This window comes from Botryllus schlosseri, chromosome 1, assembly GCF_051294905.1.
Source record: "Botryllus schlosseri isolate E-star chromosome 1, Bs_hap1, whole genome shotgun sequence".
NCBI classification, from domain to species: domain Eukaryota; kingdom Metazoa; phylum Chordata; class Ascidiacea; order Stolidobranchia; family Styelidae; genus Botryllus; species Botryllus schlosseri.
In genome coordinates, this window is record NC_137236.1 from 298,452 (window position 1) to 325,047 (window position 26,596).

General features: G+C 39.4%; 3 protein-coding genes across 4 annotated transcripts in view; all 3 read right to left on the minus strand.

Moving 5' to 3' along the window:
* Positions 1 to 26,596, minus strand: part of LOC145444072 (uncharacterized) — a 94,601-nt gene that overhangs the window by 34,992 nt on the left and 33,013 nt on the right. The gene's annotated exons all lie outside the window — the stretch shown is intronic.
* On the minus strand, positions 671 to 15,667 carry LOC145439517 (protein NLRC5-like). The gene is made up of 3 exons (XM_080317004.1): positions 15,529 to 15,667; positions 3,808 to 5,250; positions 671 to 1,359 (listed from the first exon to the last, which is right to left on the minus strand). Exons 2-3 carry the CDS (start codon positions 5,126 to 5,128, stop codon positions 1,016 to 1,018), a joined length of 1,665 nt encoding a protein of 554 aa, XP_080173130.1. The 5' UTR covers positions 5,129 to 5,250; positions 15,529 to 15,667; the 3' UTR covers positions 671 to 1,015.
* On the minus strand, positions 14,536 to 22,463 carry LOC145439525 (uncharacterized). Its single transcript, XM_080317013.1, has 2 exons — positions 17,300 to 22,463; positions 14,536 to 15,672 (listed from the first exon to the last, which is right to left on the minus strand). Exons 1-2 carry the CDS (start codon positions 17,370 to 17,372, stop codon positions 15,398 to 15,400), a joined length of 348 nt encoding a protein of 115 aa, XP_080173139.1. The 5' UTR covers positions 17,373 to 22,463; the 3' UTR covers positions 14,536 to 15,397.

Below are 26,596 nucleotides of genomic sequence, written 5' to 3' on the forward strand. Positions count from 1 at the left end.
TAAGGGGGGGGGTCAATTTACGTCATCGAATTTTTCGCCCCCACCATATATTTTTTCTTGCTACGCCCTTGTCAGTGCTGTCGAAGAAAACGAATGTTTAGTTATATTGATAGGCCAAATTATACCCACTATGGTGGCAAAATGTGCACACTGAGTTCACAGGTTTGTGTAAAATGTATCAAAAAATATTTATTTATAGAGGCGAAAACACAATGCAAAATCGTGCAAAAGGTGACAAAAATATGGTTCTGATTTCTGTTTTTGCAGCGCTATGTCAGTTGTGGGTCATACGGTCCGTGCTTCCCATAGACACCTGAAATGGGATTCAATATGGATGAACTAAATTCAAACGTCACCGTTTATAGTTAAATCCATCTTATTCCTCACAACGTACAGTCAGGGCTAACGCCAAATCAGGACTAAAACAATAAGAGAGCGTAGAAGCATAGCAACTTATCGTTAGGGCCGCTGCTTTAGCGGTTTATTCATCTATTCAACTCGCAAATCGTACTTCTGCCAAATTGATTGTTTAGGAATTAAATTGTTACTAGGTTAGAACCGATATGATCCGTCAAACAATATAATATGCTATCCTGTACACCGGCTTCATAATGAAGTAGTACAGTGGCAAAAAAGGGCATTGGATTTGAGGTTACATTTTGGAATAATTTCAATGGTCCAGCCCGCGAACTATCTGATGGTTTGAATCCAGCCAGAGACGCAAAGTTAAGTTTGACACCCCTAATCCAAATCCTATCCTCGTATCAAGATGATTTCATTCAGGCGCCAGTATTAAATGGGAAATATGTCAGTAGATGGAGAAATTAGGATTTGATGCATGATACGATTTTAGTTGACGGAGAGGCTACTGCTTATTTACCAAGTCACTATCAGTATACTGCCGGAAGTCACGCTACTCATAGTGGATGACCTCGCACGTTGATTATACGGTACGTGGACATGGCACTCACTCGTGCCAGTCATACCTCTCGTAATTTACCTACCGAACAACGTATCAACTCAAGTGTTTTTTGCCTAAACCTACTTGTGTTCTTTCTTTCAGACAGCCCGTAATGATCGCCAAAATCTCATCGTCGATACTGCAGTCGGCCAAACTCCAGCATTCCAGACTTACACTCCTTTCTGCAAGCGATCCGACAATATGAGCCTTGTCGCGACTTAATGAGATGCCAGATACATCGATATAGGAAATTTGTTTCATAAGAGCGTCGTCTCCTGATTCATAGATTGCTGTATACAGTTCCATGCGAATGTAGTTGTCTTTAATCTTAAACTTCTCCTCGAGTTGCGAATGAATCGATCCAGCGAGAAATCGTTTTTTCAGTGACCGAGTCGAGACTGTTAGGCAAAAAATGCACCTCACTGTATGATATTACAATTGAGTAAAGAGAAACCACAATTTGCACAGATCAACAGCCAAGTGAGCGGATAAAATGTGCCTTAGCCCGCAAATGTTTTAATCAGACGCCTATTTTCAAAACAACTCCATGAATCCAAGACATAATGTCATTGTAGTGAAATATAAAACCTAAAGTCGCATCGTTAAAATTTCCAATTATCCGTTGCAGCTTTTACGGCTGATAACGCAACCTAATGTACGTAGACCGACTGAATATGAAACAGTTCTGATTGGATTGATCTCTTACTGAACTGTAGCGTTAGTGCGACAAAGCATCAATTTAATAAGCTCGTTGGATCCGTGTGCACCATACTGTAATGCGTTCAAGATTGATTTTTCTACATTTAAATTCATTTAAATTCTTTTGCAACTTCGCAAAATATAGGCCTATAATTATGAAACGCATTCCAAATATGGAGTACGGCGAATTGAAGTCAGTCGGAAAGTTACATTACATCACAATATATCACTTATGCATGTTGATAGCATATATTTTCCATCCCATGCACTTGATTACAAATTTCTACCCGTTGAGCAAGATAATGCAGTCTGTCAATGGAGACTTGTTTATTTGTCGCACTCATTAGAATAAGTAGTCCTATTGCATTCAAAGATGTAGGAACAATCAAACCTTCAAGCATACTAGCAGACATCTTAATTCTGTAACTACCTTGGTTCAATTCCTTTATCACAAGCCATGGAAGTAGTGATTACCTCATTTTTCAAGATGGACGTGTTTAGAGCACCGACGCCGTCGCAGTAAGGGCATATAAAATATGGGCATCATTCTGAATTTGCACATATATACCAAGTAAAAGACGACTAGCGATGTGCACAATGATTCGAGTATTCTAATCCGAATTGAGAAGGCCTAATGAAATAGCACAAGATTTTTTAAAGTTCCGAAATTATACGCCTACACTGATAGTTATATTATCCTCGATATTTATAGTTTCAATGCTTTTTATCGGAACGCGGAGCCCTTGAGACCTCAAGTGCTTATATCACAACATCCAAAACGAAGTAGTAGTACGAAGCTATGCACGCTATCAGGTATGATATTTATGTGTGGTCGTGATAAAACTACAGCATCGCCACTAAGTCTAGTGTGGTTGGTATGATCAAAAATACCAAATTATGTTAATGTGGTATAGAAGTAGTACTATTTTCCTTGTGGCTTTGCGTATCATACAGCTTGTGGTGATGCAATGGGTGTTACTTGAATACTCGACTAGACTTGACTAACCTACGAATAGAAACACAACGCTGGCTGTAATCCACAATGTGATTTTCTGCCAGCAGCGTAAAAACAGCATAATCAGTACTCAGACTATAGTTGGTGACCCAAGCGTTAGCAATAATTACAACAGATCCTAATCGATAACAGATTTCAAAAATATAAATCTGAGTCCTACCAGGGCAATGAAACCACTGAAAGTCGTGAAATTGGCATTGTTCGAGCAATCGGACCGCCACTACACAATGACAATGGCCTGTTTTTTTTTTTTGTTTTTGGGTATTCATGGTGTTTGTCGAGTCGACTACTATGGTCATTTACACCAGGCCGATATTCATCTTATTTTCCGTAACTGCCGACTTATAACACGGATGAGGTGGCGAGGAGGAGCCTAGGTATACCTCCAACACTTGGGTGTCGGAATTCGGAAATCGACCTCAGCCAGACTCGAACCCGCACCCATTAATGTTGCAGCCGCGGATTATACCACTGCGCTATCTCGCCACAATGGCCTATTGGTGGGTCGAGATAGCGCAGTGGTATATTCCGCGGCTGCAACACTAATGGGTTGCGGGTTCGAGTCCAACCGAGGTCGACTTCATAATTCCTACACCTAAGTGTTCGAGGTTTTTCTAGGCTCCTCCCCGCCGTCTCATCCGCCTAGCGGTGTCCTACAAAAAGAAGTGGGCCGTGCAATAAGTCGAGATGGAATAAAAATGAAGAATATCGGTCTGGTGAAAATGACCATTGTAGTCGACAAACACCACGAATACCTCAAAACAGATGGCAAATTGCGTCCAGCGATTGTTCTGAACAATGAACGATCACAGTGAGTAAACTCAAGATGTGATCTAACCGTTAGGCTTATCAGTGCTATCTCGGGGAAAGAATTACCGTATGTAGCATACTGCCAAAAAAATAGGAAGATCTGAGATATTCATGAAAAGTGTCAGTTTAAATATCACAGTAATATTATTTTGTTTTTCGGGTTTCGCAATTTAAAAAAGACGAATACGGTTTCACTGCATTCTATCTGCCTTGAAATTGAATCGATGTTATTGGTTAACGTATTCAGGAGATAAATATGATCCTTCTGCAGTGAATCAAGCGAATGCGAACACGATAAACTATATTTTCCGACGAGACTCACCTTCATGAAGATTATCCGGCGTTTCGTCGTATATGATGCCGCACACGAATCTGCGGACGACCGACCATCGCTCTTTGTGCAAGTGTTTAGAGTTGAAGCTGATGAACTTTGTATACGTCATTTCGACTACAAAGCCCGCGGCGAGGAATTCCTGGAGACTTTGATGGCAGAAAAAGAAAATGAAACTGCCATCCAACAGATTGCAACTGAGGAGGTTATTTCCTGGAACCTTCATCATAAGATCTTGAACTTCATCTTTTGAAAGTCTAAACCTCTTCAAATCATTTTCAGAGAATGTCACTCTCCCTTCTTTCATGCCAAGATATGCCATTGCTTTCAATTTATTGATAATCCCGGCAATAGCATCAGCCTTTCTAATGTTTTTCACGCTACTTAAAGTGGATACAATTATTTTGTAGAGTCCTGTGACCGTCTTGGGAGGAGGCTCGTTCGGATTCTTGGCCATGATCACAGCGGTTAAGACCAGAAAAACGGGAATGGAAACTAAATTGATCAGCCTTGGTGACATCGTTTCTATCCTCGCCCATGCTTCATCCCCATGCTGATGTATCAGAAACACAAAAAGCTTCTTTGCGTCATCTAGATTCAAACCAGAAAGTGTGATGATGTCGGTGGGTCGAGCTTCCGCGGGCAAATCCGAGACTTGGAATTCTCGGGAAGAGATGACGATTTTTGTATCAGCGAGCAGATTACGTGAGAGGATGTTGTACATGATCGTTGCTGCTTTGGCTTTACTATAAGGATTTATGTTCTCGTCGCCATCTCTGTTGATTTTCCAAGTAGCCTGATCCAAACCGTCGAAATATAAAACTGCTTCTGATTGATGTTCGATCAACCACTGATACGCATTATCCTCGTCGATCTTATTCTGAAAGAGGCCTCCGAAGAGAAATTTAGATGGTTTCATGGATCTTTTATCTCGCATGCCTTTTATTTCTATATAATGTATCAATTTATACTTGAGCTGAGAGGGGCTTGCAGTGGCTCCTGTATTCGTGAGTGAATGCCCTAAAGTTTTTCTAGCGATTCTGCGCATGAGAGTGGTTTTCCCAGATCCTGCAGACGCAACTATAGCGGTGATAGAACTTTCCCCGATGATAACTTGTTGTAAAACTTCATCTAGCTTGAGGAATTTGTTGTCGTCAACTTTTTGTCGGAGGAATCCGAACTCCTTTCTGAATTGATTTTTAACCACCTCTTCCTTTCGCCAGAAGAAGAATTTTCTTTTTACTGCCACTTCCATTTCGTGCACCTCTTCATAATTGCCTTTGAAATATTCCGACTTAGTGACTCTTCTCATCTAGGGATGTACTTGGAAATCAGGTTTGTTGAGGTCGTCGGCGCCGATGTCTTCGAGGATTCTGTCCGCCGTCTTTTGCGACGCATTATCGTTTATGCACTTTATCAGGGCTGAAGCTTTTTCTGGAAGATAACAATATTCTTTCTTCATTATATTTTATGTATAGAAATGATCGGACAAAAGCTATTACCACTGTTTGGTAATATTTTATATAACCTAGAACCCAGGTATTAAAGAAAGATATAGAGATTTATATTGTGAATATTGCAGAATTCAGTTCGGTAAACCCGGTACCCTAAATTTACCAAGATATCAATTCATTAGGGTTGAGTACAGCATCGTAAATGCCGCTAATGCAAGTCTATTCGTTTGTACGAACTTACGCGTAAGCTCCTCTCTCGCACCCATTCTCGGTATTGGTATAGAACCCCGCGGCCCTAGTCTGCCGAGATTCCCCACTACTTGCTTACTACGTCAAATTTTAGTGACTGTTTGTTATTATCTTCGTGTGCGCTCTGCGCAGCGTGCGAGAGTGGAGCTTACGCGTAAATAGAAGCGAGAAGACTTCCATTATCGGCACTTACGGTTCTATACCATTACCGGTACCGAGAACGGCCAATGCCAGGAATGTAACTTACCGAGAAGGCGTTGTCAAGAATTTATATCTGAGAATCGACGCCGAATTTGGCAAAGCCGTCATGCACATGCACGTGACCTGTATATTAGGATCTTCAAAAATGACTTTTTTTTTTCTCAAATCGTACTGGCTACTTGATAAAATTGTTAGGTTGCCTAATTTAAGCCTACACACAAAATTCGGTTCAATTCCAGCCCGTAGTCGCTTTGCTATAGGAGAAAAATTTTTATATTTATTATAAAAAAATGAATATTTAAAAAATTAAAAATTTTCTGTTCACCCCATGAAAGTGTTAGGCCGTCTATAGAAACGATGTTCACCAAATTTGGTTCAATTTCAACCAGTGGAAGCGAAGTAATTGTCGACGAAAAATTTGGATTTGAATAAAATACCGTAGTATTTACGGTCGGCGCTACTATAATAAATAATTAAATTGGGTTACCTAACTATTTTATAAGTAGTACGATTTGAGAAAAAAAGTCATTTTTGAAGATCCCTTTTGTTTATATGCATAACATGCCTGAATTGCATACTTTGCATTCTCGGTAACGGTTTCATCGGTATTGACCGGACACCGGCCGGCGGGCCACTTATCAACCAAGACTGGAAACTCGCGGGCCGTATGCTGCCCGCCTCTGAGCTAGGCCATCATATAGCTCTTTATGCAAATCGAAGAGAGTAGAACCATACTAGAAATAGTTTACAGCATGTTGTTGAATCACTCCCTGACATTATTATGCAATATTTGATGAAAATTGCACCAAAAACTGGCTACGAAAAAAAGAGGAAAGTTGCAAAAAGTTGCACTATAAAATACCGCCAAACAGTTTAAAACACCATAGTACTTAGATTATGAGTATTTATTTACAAAGCTTTCGGAAGAGGTAGAAAAGTCGGCATAGTATACTAAACCACAGCTACTCTACTATATTCGAAAAATTACGGTACTCATTTACTATACATGTACTGTGCCACAGTGGTTCTCAACCTCCTTGATCTCGTGGACCGCTTGAACTTCAAAACAAATGGTTTGGTTTATTTCCACAAAGCGTTTTGAACTAGGTATTTTATCCCACAGCGAATAGCGTGTCGAAATCAAGAAAGACGCACTGTACCACTTTTAAAAGTGAGAGTGAGAGCCAGAGCCATTTGTGTATTAAACATGATTAAATGATTAAATAAATATATTTGTATTTGATAGCTGAAAATCAAATCTTTATATTATTTCTCCATCATATATAATAAAGGATGATACTGTTTAGTTTTGTGACCTGCAACCTTGCATGAAGTTTTTATAATATGGGTTGCTTTGATTGGAATTTGGAATACGTTTATGTTAAATTTATTGGACCAGATAGTATGAGCATAGTGTCCTATATGGTGTGGACACAGCGGAAGTAAAGGGCTCGTTGCATTTTGGTTAGGTCATACTTTCCATTTGACCAAAGGCAACTTTACGGCCATTTTTTATCGGGTTGATTAGCGCCAAATTCAATAAAACGGGGATCAATGGAACGCTATTGCTTTGATTCCGAAAATACAAATATCATTCTGTTCATGGCCCTAGAACCCCCATAATTAGTCTAGAAATTTGCATTGTTCTCGAGTTTTGTCATTGTGATGCAACAAAACTGACTGTCTCTTTCTTCTGAGCTTTACTCTCGTTTTGCCAGACGTAGCGTTAATTAGTCGAGTGCTATTCGGGCACGATTCAAAACTATTTCCAATAGTAAAGTCACATAACCCAAAAATACCAACCAGCCTTTGAACTCTTACCACTTGTTTTTACTACTGTCCTAAAAATATGGGGATACCAGACCCAGGCAATTTTCGAAAGGGAGCGCTGCATTGGGAAAAAGGTTATAAGAACAACTGTACTATAGCCTCCACCATACTACCATGTATCACTTTTGTTTAAAAGTATGTGTAGCATTCACATAAAATCTGTCCAAAACGAGTTGCGGGCTACTTATGAGTCGCCTGATAAAGACAAGAAATTTGCTATCAGAACCGAGTGCAAAAATACGTCCTAAACCCTGAACTATTTTCATCTTTAAATTAGGATAAATACTTTTAATACATTTGGTGGACCGACACTGGTCGGCAGCTGAGAACCACTGCTGTACAGTACATGTACACTACATGATGTAGGCTACTGCTCGTGCAGGATGTGTGCTATACATGGGTACTGGAATTTTCTCAGTAACTACATGCCAATTTCAGGGTATGTATTATACATGGGGGCGTAATATACATAAAAAATTACAGTACCGTAAACCGGGGTTACTTTTGACTCAAGGGTAACTTTGGACACTAAGCAGTAAAAGATTTAAATGGTTATTAAATGGTTGCCGCTGAATGTCAAATTCTTTTTCATGAGGCAACAGTACCACAAGTAGTCTCAATAAAAGATGGATTCATTTCACTACAAGATAAACTTGACCCAACATTGATAAATTAATGGCGGGGGTCTATTTCATCAAAATTGATGGCTATTAAACTTCTCTCCAATAAACATTAATAGCATGTGATTCATAGACACAAAACTTGGCAACAGATACCTCTAAGTGGTCCTAATCCATGGCAATAATCTCAGTGGGCTCACCCTTACATCAATACAAGAAAATGTGATGTCCAAAGTTACTTTGGACAGTGGAAAATGTGATATTTAGAGCTCTGGAAAGTGGATGCTTCATCTGTGTCAAAGTGTATCGTCAACTCTATTTCTTATGACCGGCCTGATGGCTTTTTAAAATGGAATGAGAAGATTAATAAATTAGAGTTTGCCAAAATATGAAAAAATGGGTAGGCTAGGCAATGAGGTGAGATAGTGAGATATTGTAATCGGGTGTAAGCTACTTGAAAAACATATCACATATGGTACTCCTAAAGATGCACCTGCAGAGTAAGGGATATCGTAAATTACGATAAATATATCCATCAGAGGACATAGGAAAGGGAAAGTCTATCTTTTAAAGAACAGTAATATATCGGAAATCGGCAATAAATCACGGTAACATGCTTAATGTATGCTGTCGATTGCTGACACTGCCAGTGGGATACCCCTTATCTCTATATGTCATTTATAAGTCCTAATGGGTGAAGCCATTGGGGAAAATTGAGAGAAGAGATGAATAAGGGGGTATTAGCCTACCTAATTTTTTTTTTTTGGGGGGGGGGGGGGGATTAGGTAAAAATCATGCGATAGGCCTGACATATACTATTTTGTTTCAGTTTTAGCTACTGCTCTCATCAACTCTTACCAAATAAACCTCATTTACGTGGTTTCATAAACAGTAGAGTGTAAAGGCATACAAAAAACTACATTTTTCACAGTTACCCCATCAAGCAATCTGAACTATCTTGCTTAATTCTGCATGGAGTTTTATTTTCCGTCATGGTTTGAAATAAAAAGGCACAATTGCATTGTTGATGGTGCTAAAAACTTCTGCAACATAGTTTTCCATATTACAAAGCTTTCTGATACACGAATTCGCAACCTTGTACTACCTTTGCTACAAGGAAAAGCATATTTTGCACATCCGGATAATGTCTTTTGGAAATGCTCGGTGACGATGATGAAGGCCTCGGAAGACTTGCAAGATTTCAACTGTGAGCAGATCAAACAGAATACCAGATTCCAATTAATGACTTAGAAGGAGGATATGTTAATGAAACGAAACCTAAAAACAACGTTGACACTAGAATCAGATTGTTTAAAATCCCAATTATAAACATCAAGGCCAAATCATACCACTAAATTGTCAACTTGAATCTAAAAGATATGGAACAGCCACCAGCAATCAAAAACTCACCATATCTCGAGATGGAAAATCTAAGGTCATCTCCTCAATCATCCTTGGCACAACCAGGCAGTGGAAAGAGACGTTAAAGTGGTGACCAAAGCATCTGCCCATGTGTCGGGATTTAAACGTAGAGATGACTTAATCAGAGAAAAACTGAAGTCTCAAAAACAGATGAAATCTTTTAATACAAAACAAGATTTCAAAGTTTGTGCAGACTAATACTCTGGTAGTGAAATCATCTTCGAAATATATCTTTTTCAATATGGAATTGATGGTTTTGTGTTTTCAATATGAATTAACAATTTATGTGTTTCCAATATGGAGTTGTCAGTCATAAGATCGATCACTACACGCTTTTGGCCTCGTACCCTGCTTCAGTGCCTAATTTTACCGAAAAATGGCCTAAAAATCAATAATTTGCTCATAACTTTTTTTCTGTTCATTTTCATGACAAAGTTCTGTGGAAGTGAGATAGAAACTTGTTGCTTCCGCATCTTTTGAGCCCAAAATCATCTTTCTAGAGGAAGCGGTCATCAATATATAGCGAAATTAGCTATTTTTGGCTCGCCCGATGCAATTGCACGACCACTAGAGGGTACACGAGCCCAAAATTATTATAGAAATTTTTTTTTTTAATTTGGCACCACATATCAAGTGTCCGTTTTAAAATTCAAAATTTTCCATTTTTCACTCCACCCTATTGGACACGGATAATTTACAAAAATGAAGTACTTATTTATAACAATGAAAATTTTTGATTAGGTAATTCTAATCTTTGTTCCATGACCCCTGAAAAACACAAAACTTGCCTCCCCTACACCCTAGCATTTCCAAGATACAAAGCGGAATTGTTGAAAATTGTCCAAAGTTACCCCGGTTTACGGTACCACCCAATAACCTATTACATTTTATAAAGGGAATATAACTTAGAGCAGTGTTTAAATATAGAAGATTTTGAGAGACGTGAGTGAAAAAAGTGTTGAAGTTCCGGTGCTATACAAGCAAAGCCAGTAGGCTAAATGTGCACGTACATGGATACCATCTTCGTGAATACCACTGAAAAGTACAGGCATAACGGTACTGAATACCTCTGGTCTAGTTTTTAAAAGAGCCAATAAAGATATTTTCAACTTTTTAATAGAGAGTTGAATCGAAAAAGTTTGGGAAACACTGACGTAGAAGATATGAAGAGCATACTGTAGCAAAAATGTATACATCATTCATGATCAATATGTTGCCAGTAGCCTACTAAAACCAGTCAAGATATGATGATTAGGGGTAAGAAGTAATATTCATAGCCTGATTTCATTGAAGCTTTTTGTCATATTGATTGTTACTGGGTGATTCAATATCAAATCAACCATTTTGTGGTCACCCAATCGTGAAACTTAACAAATTTTACATTGAATCCTTGCGATGGTGTCAGTCAGTCATAAAACAGATTAGCCAGATCACCTTGTCTAAACATAGTATGGAAAAATATCTTGAACTTGGCAATAAAATGATCCCAGGAGTAGAACCTGCTTAGAACACAAGTCTCAAAACAAGTCATCAACATAAAATTCAAATATTTTTAGTGTAATTCTGTCTACACAAATATAGCAAACGCTAGTTTCAAGAGGACCAAATCGCCTACTTCTGACTACAATACACATTACTGTCACAACTTCGAAAGTAGGCCTACGTTATATTACCATCTCATTTGCTTAGCATTCAGCGTTAGAATATATAGCTTTCATATGGCAAAAATGGAAGGGATACTTCCGTGATTTCAATGAGCAATGACCTCAAACTTGAGTTATATGCTGGTTCCGTACACAAATAACACAAATAGCTTGAAAAATATGGCTATGATATTATATGTTCATTCACGGACGGGCCACAATTGAGTACCGCCAGTCAATTGTGGGTTTGGGATGCGGCAGTTACATCTTGTGTTCCACTACTCGAAGTGCTATACGGTGTCGCGAGATTTTTTCTGTCTCCTGAGAGAGAGTGCCGCAAGGTCCAAAGGTTTGGAACTACTGATATAGAAGTCACGTTGTTAAAAATATTCGAACCAGTCATGGTCCTCTTCTCAGTGAATTCTTAAAAATTGCTGCTATTGGTATATTCCCGATTTAAGGCAGGGGCACCAAACTCAAACTCGGCCACATCGGTATGACGAGCCAGATATCGGCCTCACTCAATGTATAACCTGCGATATTCTCTCCCAGTTCCCAATCTAATCTATTCCAACCCCAATCTACGCGTCTACACTTTGTGAGGCTATAGCTAACTAACCTACGGACCGTAGGTTAGTCATTTATAGTGAGCCATATTTCTCTATCGCCCTCTCCTGACCCATATCACTATTCCGCCAAAACTTTTGTTATATTCTGGCTGTTACTGAAAAAGCTTCTGACCCCAGCGGCAGATCAATCTCCTTCACTGCAAAACCATTACTGCTGTATACTTTTCCTGCTGTACGCAGGTTGTTTCTGTTGTTGTTGCAAGTACGGTACTCTTGTGTTATTGTATTATGACGTAACCCACTTAACAGAGGGTTCACCCTTAGGTCAAGGGAAAGTGATTCGGTGACCATTCATTGCGTATGAATCACTAGCATAAGCTGTATTAGTTTGTACTTTGTAGCAGAGATGAGCGGACTTGAATTTCTATGTCCTAATCCAATCCAAATCCGACAAAATTTCACAAATCCTGTTTTTTCAAATCTCTAATCCTAATCCATGCTCATGGCGTCCTTCTGGCGTTCCTTCTTCGCCAACGCCTCTACACCCTTGGAATATTTCATTAATGTTGTGTGCTGTGTTCTCGGCTATTTATAACCGACTATTTGCTCGTTAACGTTTGTTTTGTATCGTTACTACCTTACTATCGTATCTTGCCTGTCTACTAGTTGTTGTTGTTTTTTGTTATTATTACGTCATAGACACAAAATAGTTCTTACATTTCGAATTTGATCCACCCCATCACTGACGTCCGCTACTGATGAGGGTCATCAAACTCGATCATGCATTTGTAGAGATGTTATCCCAATCTTATCTAGAATCTTAGCCAAATTTACTGGGGCCAGAAACTTTGCGCACCCTACTGTTCACGAAATGCAATCTAACAGTTTTTGAGCAAGTGAAAATACTAATGCGAACCAGAATTTTGTAATTCGTAGCTTCTTTACTTTTGCATTTATTTTAATTTCACAAACCTTATCGGTATCATCCTTTTGGCTGACGCCTCACATTTCGTTTGCCTCACTCAGATATGAGTATATTCGTTTGATAACATTTCATTGACTGTCTTGTAGCCTATTCGCTGTTAGTCGTTGCCAGTCACTTATTTCTATTCTCTGTTTGTATTTTCCAGTACTCATGATTAGGAATAGTTCGAATACGTTCAAGTTTTTATTTAATTAAACGGTAATCTATGTATCACGAATGAAACATGAATTGCTTGAAATTGTAGTTAATTATGTCGCTGCGGTTGTCAAAGAACACCTCTGTACCGAATCAATAACACGTTCAACAGTAATTGTAATTATAAATGTAAATAATTACATGTTTAACAGTAATTAAATTGTAATGGTAATTTGATATTTTTAGCATCAAGTAATTTTAATTGTAATGTAATTGAAACATGCAAGGGAGCAGAGTTGGATCAATTGTAATTTCTAATTGTAATTGACTGTAGTGAATTACATTTTTCAATGTAATTGTAATGTAATTATAATTGAAGCATTTTTATTTTGTGTAATTGTAATTGTAATTGTAATTTAACAAAAAATTTGCCTAATTACAATTTCAATTACATTAAATTGCTATTGAGACCTGACAAGCACAACATAAAATAATTGACTTATAATGCATTCTTTTTAAATGTCGACAAGGAATTTGGTGGATCCATTCGCGGAAGCCCTTGACTGCGCCCTTGCGGGCGAAGTTTTTATATTTTTACCGCTATGCTGGCCTCGGCTGCCATTGTATACAATTAATAGATTACTAACCAACGGATGGATTCGCAACACGTGACTCACGATTTAATACGCCGAGAAGCGAACTGCTGCGCCGGCTAAAAGCAGCAGAGTTGATAGTCCCATAGCTGGCGATCCAAGCGTCGAAATTTGATATGTATGGTCCTAATCGAAAGCTAGTGTCGCACTGATTCCGTAATAAAAGTATATTTCCTGGCAATGGTACCATCCCAAAATAGTCGTGAAAGTCTGGGAATCGGCATTGTTCTGAACAATCGCTGGGCGTAATTGGTCATTGTTGTGGTCATGCTGCTGCGGCGCTTTCACTTTTCAGAACAAACGGCCTTAAACGGCTATTTTGGAGCAGTTACATTGCCCTGACGAGATTTTAATTTGTATTTTCGTAATTAGTGCATCAATAGCTTACGATAAAGACCAGATGCATCAAAGTTAGACGCTTGGAGCGCCAGTTCTAGGACTACAAAGTTATGCTGCTTTTAGCCGGCTCTGCAGTACGTTTGTCGGTGCATTCATCCGTGACTCAGACCTTGCGCATCTATCCGTGGGTTGGCAATCTACAGTGCGATTTCAGATCACGATGTTGCATCGTTACTTCGTCTGGCTAACTAACCAGACCATTGTATATTATATAACGTCTTATCTGACAAAGCACGGTTTTGTTTTTACTCCTCATCCTAATTGCTACGTCCCTCGATAAAAATAATATTATTTCTTTAATTATATACCATATACGCAATTCCAGCACGTGCATATGGGCATATTATAATACTTTTTTCAACGACATACTGCATACTGGAATAGTTTGAAAACGTTTTTTCTTTTTATTAATTAACGGGTATTTGCGTATCATGAATGAAACATGAATACTTGAATTGTTGTTAATTACGACGCCACGGTTATCAAGGAGCACGGTTGAATTTATGATTATTCAATTACGTGTTCAACAGCAGCAATTGTAATTGTAATTGTAATGTAATTGAAGCATGCAAGGAGTAATTGTAATTGTAATTGTTATTTGATATTTTTAGCATGGAGTAATTGTAATTGTAATGTAATTGAAACATGCATGAAAGTAATTGTAATTGTAATTGTAATTGAGCTGAAATAATGTAATTGATCCAACTATGCAAGTGAGTAATTGTAATTCTTATTGTAATTGAACAGAATTAATGTAATTGATCCAACGCTGGTGTGCATACCATATGTGTGGTACTGTTGGACTACCAGTAAAGTTAGTCAGACAGACTTGTACAAACTTCTCATTTATTTAGTTGATGGTCAACCAAATAAGACTATTTTACTAGTTTTAGTTCTAGTTCCAGTTGCTGATTTTGAAAATTTAGTAGTTTTGATTCTCGTTATAGCTGCGGATTGTAAAAATTGACTAGTTGTACTTCTAGTTGCGCTTTTTCAAAACCCAGCAGTTTGTACAAGTTTGGTGTCTAGTTGCATTTCCAAGTACCAGTACCAATAGACGAAATTCCAATAGTGTGATTACTTTACTGTTCTTCGAAATGACAATGAAATGTCGGGCTTGGTCGTCTGATTCTCGACTCATATGACTTGGTTCGAGTCAAGCACAACAAGCTTCGCTCCACCGTTTGCTCAAATATCTATAATGGCCAGACGACGATACGACACTCTAATGATTTCGAAATAAGTGGTATTCATCCGCTGACATGCCACCGATAATATTTACTGGCCACTGCGTTATAATGTTTTATCGAGTCAAAATCGAGTCAATACACGGATTGAATCGAGCGTAGTCGAGTCATTTACGTATTTTACGAAAATGAATCGGGTAAAGTGAAGTCATCAGAAAATCATGACTCGAGTCATTACAGCTTTGCCCCAGATATACACGACCTATGTTGACTATGTGGCGGGGCTGCATTATAGGACATTTGAAGACAATGACCATTGATTTTATGAAACAGCTGCACTACATAGTACCGGATAAAACACTCACGTTGGTCCGTTGGAATTGCTTCAATTCCGGAATTCATATTGTAGTTGATGGTGGTCTTGTGAATTTGATCTCCTGCCACGACGTTGACCGTGCTGTTTATGATCCGTTGATTGATGTTTTCGTCTTCCGCCAAACTTGCAGATCCTGAGATACGCGCGAATATTACGTTCGATATTCCGATGCATACTAATTTGTAAGCATTTTTAGATCAAGTAACGATCATGGAAACTTCTCAGAATATCTTACTAATATTAGATTCAATTGAATAGTATATTCAATTGTATATTGAAGTTATGTACCTCCAAGAAGCTCTTCTAATATATGCAGCGCCCGAATATTCTTATTATATTTCAATAATTTGAATGGATGGTTCATGGAACAGAACTTGAATATAGTTTTTAATACATCCATTGAGAATGCAACTTGCGTTAAAAAACTATCGCGATGAAAGATTCTCTATATTAGGTAAAGGCCGCACTAATTTCCATCTGTCTGCACCGGAATCGACTTATAATGAAATCCCCCGACCGCGCTTGTGTCAGCAGAAGGAAATTTGTAGTCAATCAGAAAATTGGCCACTAGCTGCTCTCGCGGTTTGCCTGTATTTCATGTTGTTTATTTCTATGACGCCATAATTGGTTGTATGCAATGTAGCTAGATGCATGTTTTGGAAATTCTCGATTTGCTGACGATTGCCCTTGAAGAGTGTCAGCTCGAAAAGCTTCGGGTTTTAATATATCTCTACAATGAATATATTATTAAAATATATATTAAAGTTCTGTACCCCAAAGAGTCTCTACATCCATTGTAGTAGAATATATATTGAACTCGAAGAGTTTCGGGAGTTAACGGCACATCAAAAAGATTTTACCATAGTTAAAAGTAAAACCAAAAAGGATAAGTATGACAGAACAATCACAGACCATGAGATCCGCATTGTGACTATTTTATAACAATATTAAACTCTGAAGTACAGTGTTCGCCATACGGTATGGTTGCCAGTAAATTCGGCCCTCGGTATATTCTGTCCTCGGATAATTTTGTATTAAAATGTATAACAACCCGTTAATATGAATTAATTACATAATAAATCTGTTATTAAGTGATTTGAAGATTAGGGTATGCGTAGATCGCGTAATCGCGGGGGATGCCGTGGGTAATTACGGGACTGATTAATTTTTATACAAAATTCATTTTTATAAAAAATTCACCGAGGGCTGAATTGACCGAGGACCGAATTTCCGAGGGCCAAATTTACTAGTCGAATTTACCGAGGGCCAGATTTACTGGCAATCTACGGTACTATAGCTGCAGCGCAATTTATAAATAAACAGTTGTTATCACGAAACAAAACAAACTAATGAGAAATTCGTGAGGTATGGACAAAATCTTTTTTGTCAGCATAAAATAGGTTTTTTCAATTGAATAATGATATAGACTAACACTTTTAAATGAAACAAAGATCTGCCTCGCACAATGACCGTCAACATATTGTCATTAATCATAGTGTTGTGCGCAGGCGAAATTTTCACTTAAATGTTCACCAATCGACGAAGCATATGCTTGGAGTAATTCTCATAACAATCTCTTTTGGCAGTTAATTTGCATTGGCGTGTGAGCTCTACGTGGTCATTTGCGCATGTTGTTAAGCGAATAAATTCTGGAATATGCTGCTTTACACGCTCAAACAATCAATAGGTAACTTAAATATGATTTTATATGAATAATATTGAGAAAATATAGGAACTCAAATATTCTAGCAATTACTTACTGCCTTCTTCGGGTAATAATGGTAGAGGCACATCATCCACACCAGAAATCCGTTCTTCTCCCCCTTCCGCCATGATCACGATCACGTAACGTTAAATAATTGCTATATCACACAATACTAAGAATGCAAACACGGTGAATAGCCAACACTATTTCAGAAATTGTATTTGAGTACTGCTTGAATAAATTCTCTATTTATCATAAACCAGGACAGCCGAGTCGTAGAGCGTACCAAATACTCCATTATATGGTGTCCGACGACACGAACCAACGGAAACCAGATCGGACTCACTTGAACTCTACATCACAGAAATGCAAAACTTGTAATACTCGAAGCCTGAACTGTTTGAGAAAGCTGTTGAAACAAAATCCACGTGATGACCACTAACATGTCGCAACGATTTCCTGCTTTCCAGTAATAGTAGTGTTGATGTCATCATATGTTTCGAAAATAATCCATCCCTTATTTGACAACAACATTGTTGAGGTGATATGCAACAATATATGTGGTTTTTTAATGCATGTGTTGGATGTAGCCTACTGATACTGGTGACGCAACATCTTGTGCTTCCTTGATAATACACAATACTCGAGTATATAGAATAGATCTACGATACGATATGTTGCATTCTGGCCCTGTTGGTTTCTACAACACTTTAAAACAGTTGATTGGTCACACATTAGTCTGTATGTGCGTGAACGATACCCACACCAGCATCAATCGGTTTATGGCTGTCTCGTATAAAGGATTTGATCGGTTGCCTTCATTAGCTTATTCTCCACACAATGGTACGGGCAAATATAGTGTGAGTCAGCTTCGTTTGAACGACTCTACATGTGAAACTCATTTTCGTTCATGTATAGATTGATTATACGGTAGTTCGAAAAAGTTATCATACACGTCATAACACACAATAATAATTATAATAACCAGATCACTGGCGATCCCAACGAATAGTTTGATGGCATATAGAAGGTTATGACCAGTGGTGGCCTTACCATTGGGGGGCCGTGGGCGAGACTTCCTGGAATCCCTATAAGTAATTAATCCGCAGGCCCTTTCGCATCTAATGTTACCAACTTGATACTAGTACTTCATATTAAACGGGATTACCTGATGTTTGTATGACACTATGACAAGGCTTTGAAGCAGGCCGGAATGTTGAATTGCTTATCTCATGAGCCTTTTTTTATCACAAATTGTAAAAGAACTGAACCAGTTAACTATAGCTCACGCATTCATGTTGAAGATCTATGGCCGCGCAAACTAATAGAATAGCGATACAGCTGCTGTAGGCTAAATAGACCCACGCTAGTCTGAAAAGCTATATCGGCTTACATTGCAATAAGCCAGCACACTTCGTCAAGGTTTGATCCATGGCACTGCATTAGGTGATTGCATGGTTGCAAGGATATAGACTACATCAGAACTAGGTACTTATACCGCATGCAGAGACCGGATGATTATCGGGATATGGGGCTTTTCAAACAAATGCAGAGATTCGATAATTGACCAGAAAGGGGGGCCCGTCGACCAGGGGGCGGGCGACCACCCACCTCACCAACCCCAAAAGCCACCACTGGTTATGGCTGTTGATGAGAGAATACTCAAATATTTAACTAGGACTATATACAGAGCAATAGCTATATGAACTGCGGGTAAAATAAAACATCAGACGCTTTCACGCCCTCCACTGAACTACAGTGAGGTTGAGCGGTAGTTCTCTTCAAGAATAACGTGATTGACGAAGCAGGGGTGAGGTTATGATAGTTATATGAGGTGTCAGACCAGGGTGGTAACCATACAATGTCCCCTCTAAGCAGTGCACGTGCGCACAGAAAATCTATGTCGCGCACAAAAAACACGAAGTGATGACCTTTCTTTTAGTCGTTACGCACTGTTTTCCAAGGGGCTGCGCAGTGACTAGGCCAGTGTGCGGAGACCCATCAAAAATTAGAGGGAACTTTGGTTGTAACTAAGTCACAAGGTTACGAGTCACAGGGAAATCTTAGTCTCAGAGTTTTGACTCTAGTCAAATTGACTAATTCTCAATTCAGCACTGGATCAAGTCCCATGCTATGTCATTGTCGCGCTTTTGAGTTTCAAGCTCTAGTCGTGTCCATGGTACTTTTTATACAACTGCAGCATGGTTTTCCTCACAAAAAGCATTTTCTGGTCCCAATGTATCCAATAGCACCATTACTGTTAGACGAAAAACAAATAATGTGGCAACTATACTCTTCTTCGCAGTTACAATGACACTCCGTATTAGCAGTCCGAGTCTCATAACTTCTCCAGTCGGCGGGCGAAATATAGGAAAATTAGGTAATTGTCTGGCCGGATTGCTGAATCGATAAATTATTCGCCCATTTATCCACATACAGGCCTACAAGGAATGATTCGTATTTAATGAATGCATTTTAACGACGGCAATGTCACTTCAGAGCCATTTCTCGTCGATATTGACGAAGACAATGTGGATTTGAGGATACCATTGTCATACAGGCACCACCATGTCTGCTTCTATCTGATCAATCAACACACGGTGCAATCCTTGATTAAGATTTCAAGGCGTTCGATAACCTCGGTACCCCTAATTTACCAAGATATCAATTCATCAGGGTTGAGTAGGTGACAAAATAGCCTCGTTGTTCAACTGTGTGGCCTAAATATTGTCGATATTGATTTCATGCGGTCCGCGTCCTATACGAAATTTTCCAAGTGGCCCGCGAACCGTTTTAAGTTGGGGACCATTGATATATAAGCGGAGTCTTCCTAGGTTTACCATACGTCCTCTTTTAAGAGGATTTTTCCTCTTTTTTGCTTTTTTGAAAGTGTTCTCGGAGGACGCCCAAATGTCCTCTTTTTTGAGATTTTGTCCTCTTTTTTGAGAATTTTGGTTAAATATATGGCAAAATCGAATGAGATACTGTAAATTAACACTGAAGCAGCACTTCAGCGGCTATTTCGGGAGACCAGCCGAAACGTTAACTATTTTGTTAGTCAACCAACTGATAATGTGAAAGGAAAAACTGTATTTTAGGTGCTGAGTGAGAAAGTTGACCTGTCTTTTATTTTAGTTAACCGGCCGCGAAGTGGGAGAAATTTACCATTTTTTCAGAATTTTCCTCCGGTTTTGCAAGTCTGAAAATTTTGAAAAAGTGTCCTCTTTTTAGATTTCCAAAATATGGTAACCCTACTTCTTACAAAATCCTAGAAGTGTGTCGTGCTACTATAGTCGGCGGTTACGTAATGACAAATAAGAATATCAGTCTGGTGTAAACGACCATTGTAGTCGACAAACAACATGATTACCACAAACGACATTAGGGTGGTTGATTACATCGTGAATGTCGATAATGCAAGTCTTCTCGCTTCGACGAACTTACGCGTAAGCTCCACTCTCGCACACTGCACATACACGAAGGCTATATCATAACATACAGTCACTAAAATTTGACGGAGTAAGCAAGTAGTGGGAATTCTCGGCAGACTGGGGCCGCGGGCCAAATTATCATGTAAGACGTCAATCTCTGCGTGGGCCTTACAAAATCCCTTCGCGGACCGGATTCGGCCCGCGGGCCGTATGTTGCCCGCCCCTGATATAGGCTATAGTCATGCGCAATGACTAGAGCAGTGGTTCCCAACCTTTTTCCAGCCACGTACCATTTTGAGGTTTTATGCAGTGCTCGCGTACCACCTATATAAGTTACTCGCGTTTCCACCATTTATGACGTCATACTCACGTATTTGGCCTATGCGAGGTGTATTAACAAATTCTATTAAACTAGGCCAGGGATGTCAAACATACGGCCGCCAGACGATTTTATCCGGTCCGCATAGCAATTCTGAGTACATTGAAAAAAGATTATATTATACATCACATCCACATTAATAAACCAAATTATAACGTCCGCGTTGACAGTTAAATATCTTATATTCATCACAACGCATACGCAGGGCTAACGCCAGATTATGACTAACGCAGGGGTGGCCAACCTTTTTGCCATTCACGGCCGCATTTCGACCACTCGCGTAGCCTACGGTTGTATTCCAGGGCATAGTCGTAATGAACGAGCTGGACGCCAAATACCCAGGTTAAAGTGTCTATGTCCATTTCTGGTGTACTCCGGACAAATCTATTTAATGATAGGCTTACTATGCGCACCAAAATCGCGAGTGGTCACTGGTAATGTTAAGGAAGGAAGTGCTCATAGTGGCGCGAAGCGCGAAAAGAATTCAGATTCACCAATGAATATCGTCATTGATATTAGTAGTTTTACATATTACCATCAAACATTTATCCTTTCTCATCCCGTGTGATCAGATTCACTGATATAGAGTTGATGTAGGGGCGTTTTCGAAAATTTAAAGCAAGTTATAAATTATGATGCATCTTCGGGTGGGCCAATAGGTATTAGTCACTTTGTAGCATGCTGTTATTTCTTGACCTCCCATCAGGATTGTTAGTATAGTGAGGAGCACACGATTCCGAGCTGATATTTCCATGTGAGGCGCATCATTTTCACTGATGTTTGCATCTGTATTGTGGGGCTCTGATTGCAAAGGGTGATACTGTATAAAAATCGAAAAACGTAGTTGCATTGAATCGCGCGCAGCGTGAAGAAAATTTCAAGATTAATTAAAATCTTTCAAGAAATCGGGATTCAATTCGGAAATTCGAATTGCATGTCGACGGCCACCAACACATACTAATTGAATTCCGTGTCTACGGCCGCAGGTTGGCCACCTCTGGACTAAAGCAAAGGGAACACTGAAATATGACTACTTGTATCGCCGGTAATGCCATTGTTTTAGCGGTTCTTAACTGTATTCAACCGGACAAACATCGTATTTTCGACAATTTCATTGCTCGCAAATATTGGTGTTGCGACTCGCTAGAATGAAACCCCTACGGTCCGTGTATTATCTATATATGCTTGATAATAAAGTATTCCAGCGAGAAGCAATGGCACGAGGCAACATTTTGGATTCCGTTGACTGGTCCGGCCAGCGAGCGATTTCATGACTTCGATCCGACCCGCGATGCAATTTGAGCTTGACACCTCTGAACTAGGCATTATCAGCCAGGGTTGATGGAATGTATGGAATTGTGTTTTTCACCACCAGTCATAAGAAGAACAACATAATGAAATAAAAACACAGCACAACAAAAAGTCAATTTATTTACTGCGATGGCTGTACTTGTTTATTTTCCACTAGCTTGTCGATGCGTGGCATACGTTTGCTTACAGCGCATCGAAAGCCATGTATGTTCGCAACAAGTCGGTTTCGTTTCTTCGACTTGATAGCCATCAGGGGTGAAAATCCTTGCTCGCATTCCCACGTATAAGGGAAAATTAGCAGCTGGGAAATAGCGCGGGACGACGGCTTCAAAAAAACTCAAAATCAACCTCACCTGAACTAATTACTCCCTTCGGTCGAAAAAAGCAGAATCTACTCGCGTACCACCTGGAAGACCTTCGCGTACCACTAGTGGTACGCGTACCACAGGTTGGGAACCACTGTGATACACCATGCGTTAGTACAACGACGAAGCCGTTTCTGCTAGTGCGGAATAGTGTTGTTGCACACAGGCGAATAGCTTATTTTGAAAAAAAACAATAATTTGAAACTGACATCAATTTCAGCATTCAACCGTCAGCCACGTGTTGCACATCTATCCATAGATTAGTTATCAATACCTATATCTATAGCTACTGTTCGGTCAACTGGAAAGTTACACAGCACATTGCATTGAAATAGCAGTGACGTAACGTTAGCAGTCTTCTCACAACTTTTCTGCAATCCTAGTTAAAACTCCAGAATCAAAGCAAGAGGCTTGGATGCATGATTATGCATTTTTGTTTTACTTCTAATCCAATTCCTGGTTTTCCTGTAAAGGCGACTGTAGGCCTATTGTGTGAAACAAGCCAAGCTTGCTGTACGGTACAGACATTTGCTATTCTCATGTCCTTAATAAGAATGGACCATGATTTGGAACTTGATGCGATGTCCGAGTTTTCTCGAATTTAGTCATTTTAATCTAATTTGTATACAAACTGTAGCTATAATTCTAATTTAAATCTAATTTGCAGACAACTGCTGTGTAGCTATAATCCTTACTCTACTCTGATTCGGAAATATATCTAACTGTAATTCCAATCTAATCAGGAAAAGCTAAAATATTTCTAATTGTCCAAGTCTTTTTGTGAAGTCCTTGTCAGGTATGATCGTTGCACTTGAATAATTCTGTTTGTATATTATGATTTCAGATAGCTGGATTCAGCTCAGTTGGAGGCGACACAATTGGCCAATCTGTCAGATCCATCATGAAAAAGGTCGCTACTACCCGTGTGTGGAGCAGTTACAGCCGTGTTGGAAAATCTGAGAAGGAGGCTTTTAACAAGCTCGCGTTGTACAAGATCATATATAGTGAGCAACATTTATGTTTACCTTCGAACCTATCTATATGTGTTCAGTAGCCTACCTTAGACCCCATGTAAATGTTGAGCTAGCTCAGTGGTTCTCGAACTTTTTTGACAAGCTACCTTGACAATAGCTAAAATCTTCGCCACCACCCCTTTATCGTCATATCAAAAATATTAAAACGAGCAGCCAGAATATTAGCGACCCCAACACATTGTTTGGCGGCATGCAGGGCATTCTGGCTACACTATGATACCAGCCTGAACTATCGCGTCTCCAGCAGGACTGTCGTGTGTGCGCAGCGTGTGCGAATGTTGGCCTGACCGCGGACTTTAGGCTTTTGATGACTAAAATATCAGTTCCGACATGTTGGCGTAGCCAGGAGCCATCTTTGTATATGACCATAAAGTAGAATATCTCGTAAAGGATTTATTTGTCTTGATATTTTTTTAGCGCTGCGCTCGATTTATTGCCAATCGATTTCTTGCTTTTAGTATTGATGTCTCCTCCTGAAACGTCTTATTTACGGAATTGATATTAGCTATATTCGCAATTATGCGAGAACGTGTCGTCCGACATACGACTTCGCGTCTGCACTCGCGAAAAGATCGTCGGCGATGAAACCTTTGCACAAAGTGATAGACGCACTTTCACTGAACTCTTCGATATTGATACGTCCAAGCGTTGATTAATCATGTCCTGGCCAAATGAGCCCAGCAGTTTACAGCGTCGACCCACAATATATGCAACTAACAATGTTTTATTGACCTAATTCTTTCATTAACTTTAATAATATTTTCGCGCTTTGCGCGACTAGGACATGTTTTCATGACATAATTGTTAACGATTTTGATGTGTGGTAATATGAGTCCTTTTTTACCGTTACCTATAATCCGGTTCGTTCCTATCGAACGACTAAAAAAGCACATCAACATTCAAGTGGCCCACGCAATGGTTTGGAAATCTCATGTGGCCCGTTGGCCGAAAAGGTTGGCCACCCCTGATGTACGGTATCAATAAATTTTTGTCAATCATTATTCAATCGATTAACCAATTCAGTGTCATGGTTCAGTTATTCAAATGTAACACGATGTAATGTTATTCAACAGAATGTTATGTAATTTAACATTGCAAGTCTATTATGGTTAGTGCAGGGGTGGCCAATCGTTTTCAAAAGTCTATTATGGTTTGTGCAGGGGTGGCCAACCTTTTCAAATTTTTTCAAAGTTCACGAGACAATTAGGTCAATGAAATAATGTTAGTTGCATATATTGTGGGCCGTCGCTGTATACCGCTGGGCTTATTTGACCAGGACATGATTAATCAACGCTTCGACATATCAATATCGGAGAGTTCAGTGAAAGCGCGTCTATCACTTTGTGCAAAGGTTTCATCGCCGACGATCTCTTCGCGAGTGCAGGCGCGAAGTCGGATGTCGGACGACACGTTCTCGCATTCCATTTTGCTGGGTAAAAGACGGATTAATCGGTCATTTATCTTCAATCAAATAATATAAAGTTAAATATAAATGCAAAATGCGTTTTATCACTCACACGTAGAACTGCTAATAGCATATGTGAGTAACTTTATAGCTACACGCTACGTTCTATTATCAGCCGAAATAGAGGATCGAATACAAAGCCTCGAGAAGTTGCAATAAATTGATAAGGGACAATATACTACCCTTCCGTGAGAATAGGGACGCATAGACAATATTCGTTCGATTTAAATTATACAGGAGAGTTGGTAAAAGATAGCACCGCGCAATTTAACCACTGTGCTGTCTGAGAAACAAAGATACCTTGCTAACAGAATAAACTACTACTACGACGACAACGCAAGCATAAGCTGTGACCGTTTCGTTTGCGGTCAATTAAATTATGATGTAACAACAGGATCAGTGAAAGGTGCGATCAGTGAATGGCTGTTTGCTCTCACAAGTGATACCGGCATATCGCAAAAAATCCGAACGTACATAAGATATAGGGTGATTTAATTGACACCGTTTACTTCACCGTTCACTTGATTACTTGAAATTGACTCGTGAATTTTACTCCGAGTCACGAGTCAATCCATATATCTCGAGCGCCGAGTCGAGTCAAGTCATTTTTGCAAAGTGACTCGAGTCATCCCAACACTGCGTAGTACTAAGAACTATCTAAACAGGATCGAGCATGTCTTTAACATTCAATGTTGTTGTTTCTCTGTAGGGTTCTATGAGGAAAAAGGCAGAAAGCAGCGTCTTATCCTCGTCATCAGAAGATGAAGAAGACACATAATCAGTTGGCTTGATTATTTTTTCATTCGCTTCTTTGACATCGTTTCGTTCTGAATTATTTTCTTTGAGTTTCGTTGACACTGTTTTATGTATGAATTATAAGTTCATCAAAGGCAATGTGTACTGTGATACGTGTATGCGTCCGCAGCCACCGTCAGGTATGCCTAAATATGGGAATACAGGGATGTTAGTATCTCAGGATGTTTTTCTGACCATCGATTGTACGTTCTAAAGCAGTGGTTCCCAACCTTTTTCGACCCATCGCCGCCTTTTCAAGGTCAACACCGATCATCGCCCCCCAAATTTTGTGCACCGATAATTGGTCATACATACTGTAATCACCGGCGGGTTGACTAAAAAAAAAAAAAAAAAGGTCATCTTTCACCGCTCAGAGCTGAAAATAACGTTTTGTCGCTCCGCATTGCTAGGTGGATGACTAAAAAAAAAAAAAAAAAAAAAAAAAGGTCAGCTGTTTTTTCGCGTCATCGCCCCCCTATCGCCCCCTTCGCTATTTTCGCCCCCCGTCGCCCCCTTTGTCCATTTTCGCCCCCCTGTCGCCCCCTTCGTCATTTTCGCCCCCCTAGATCGCC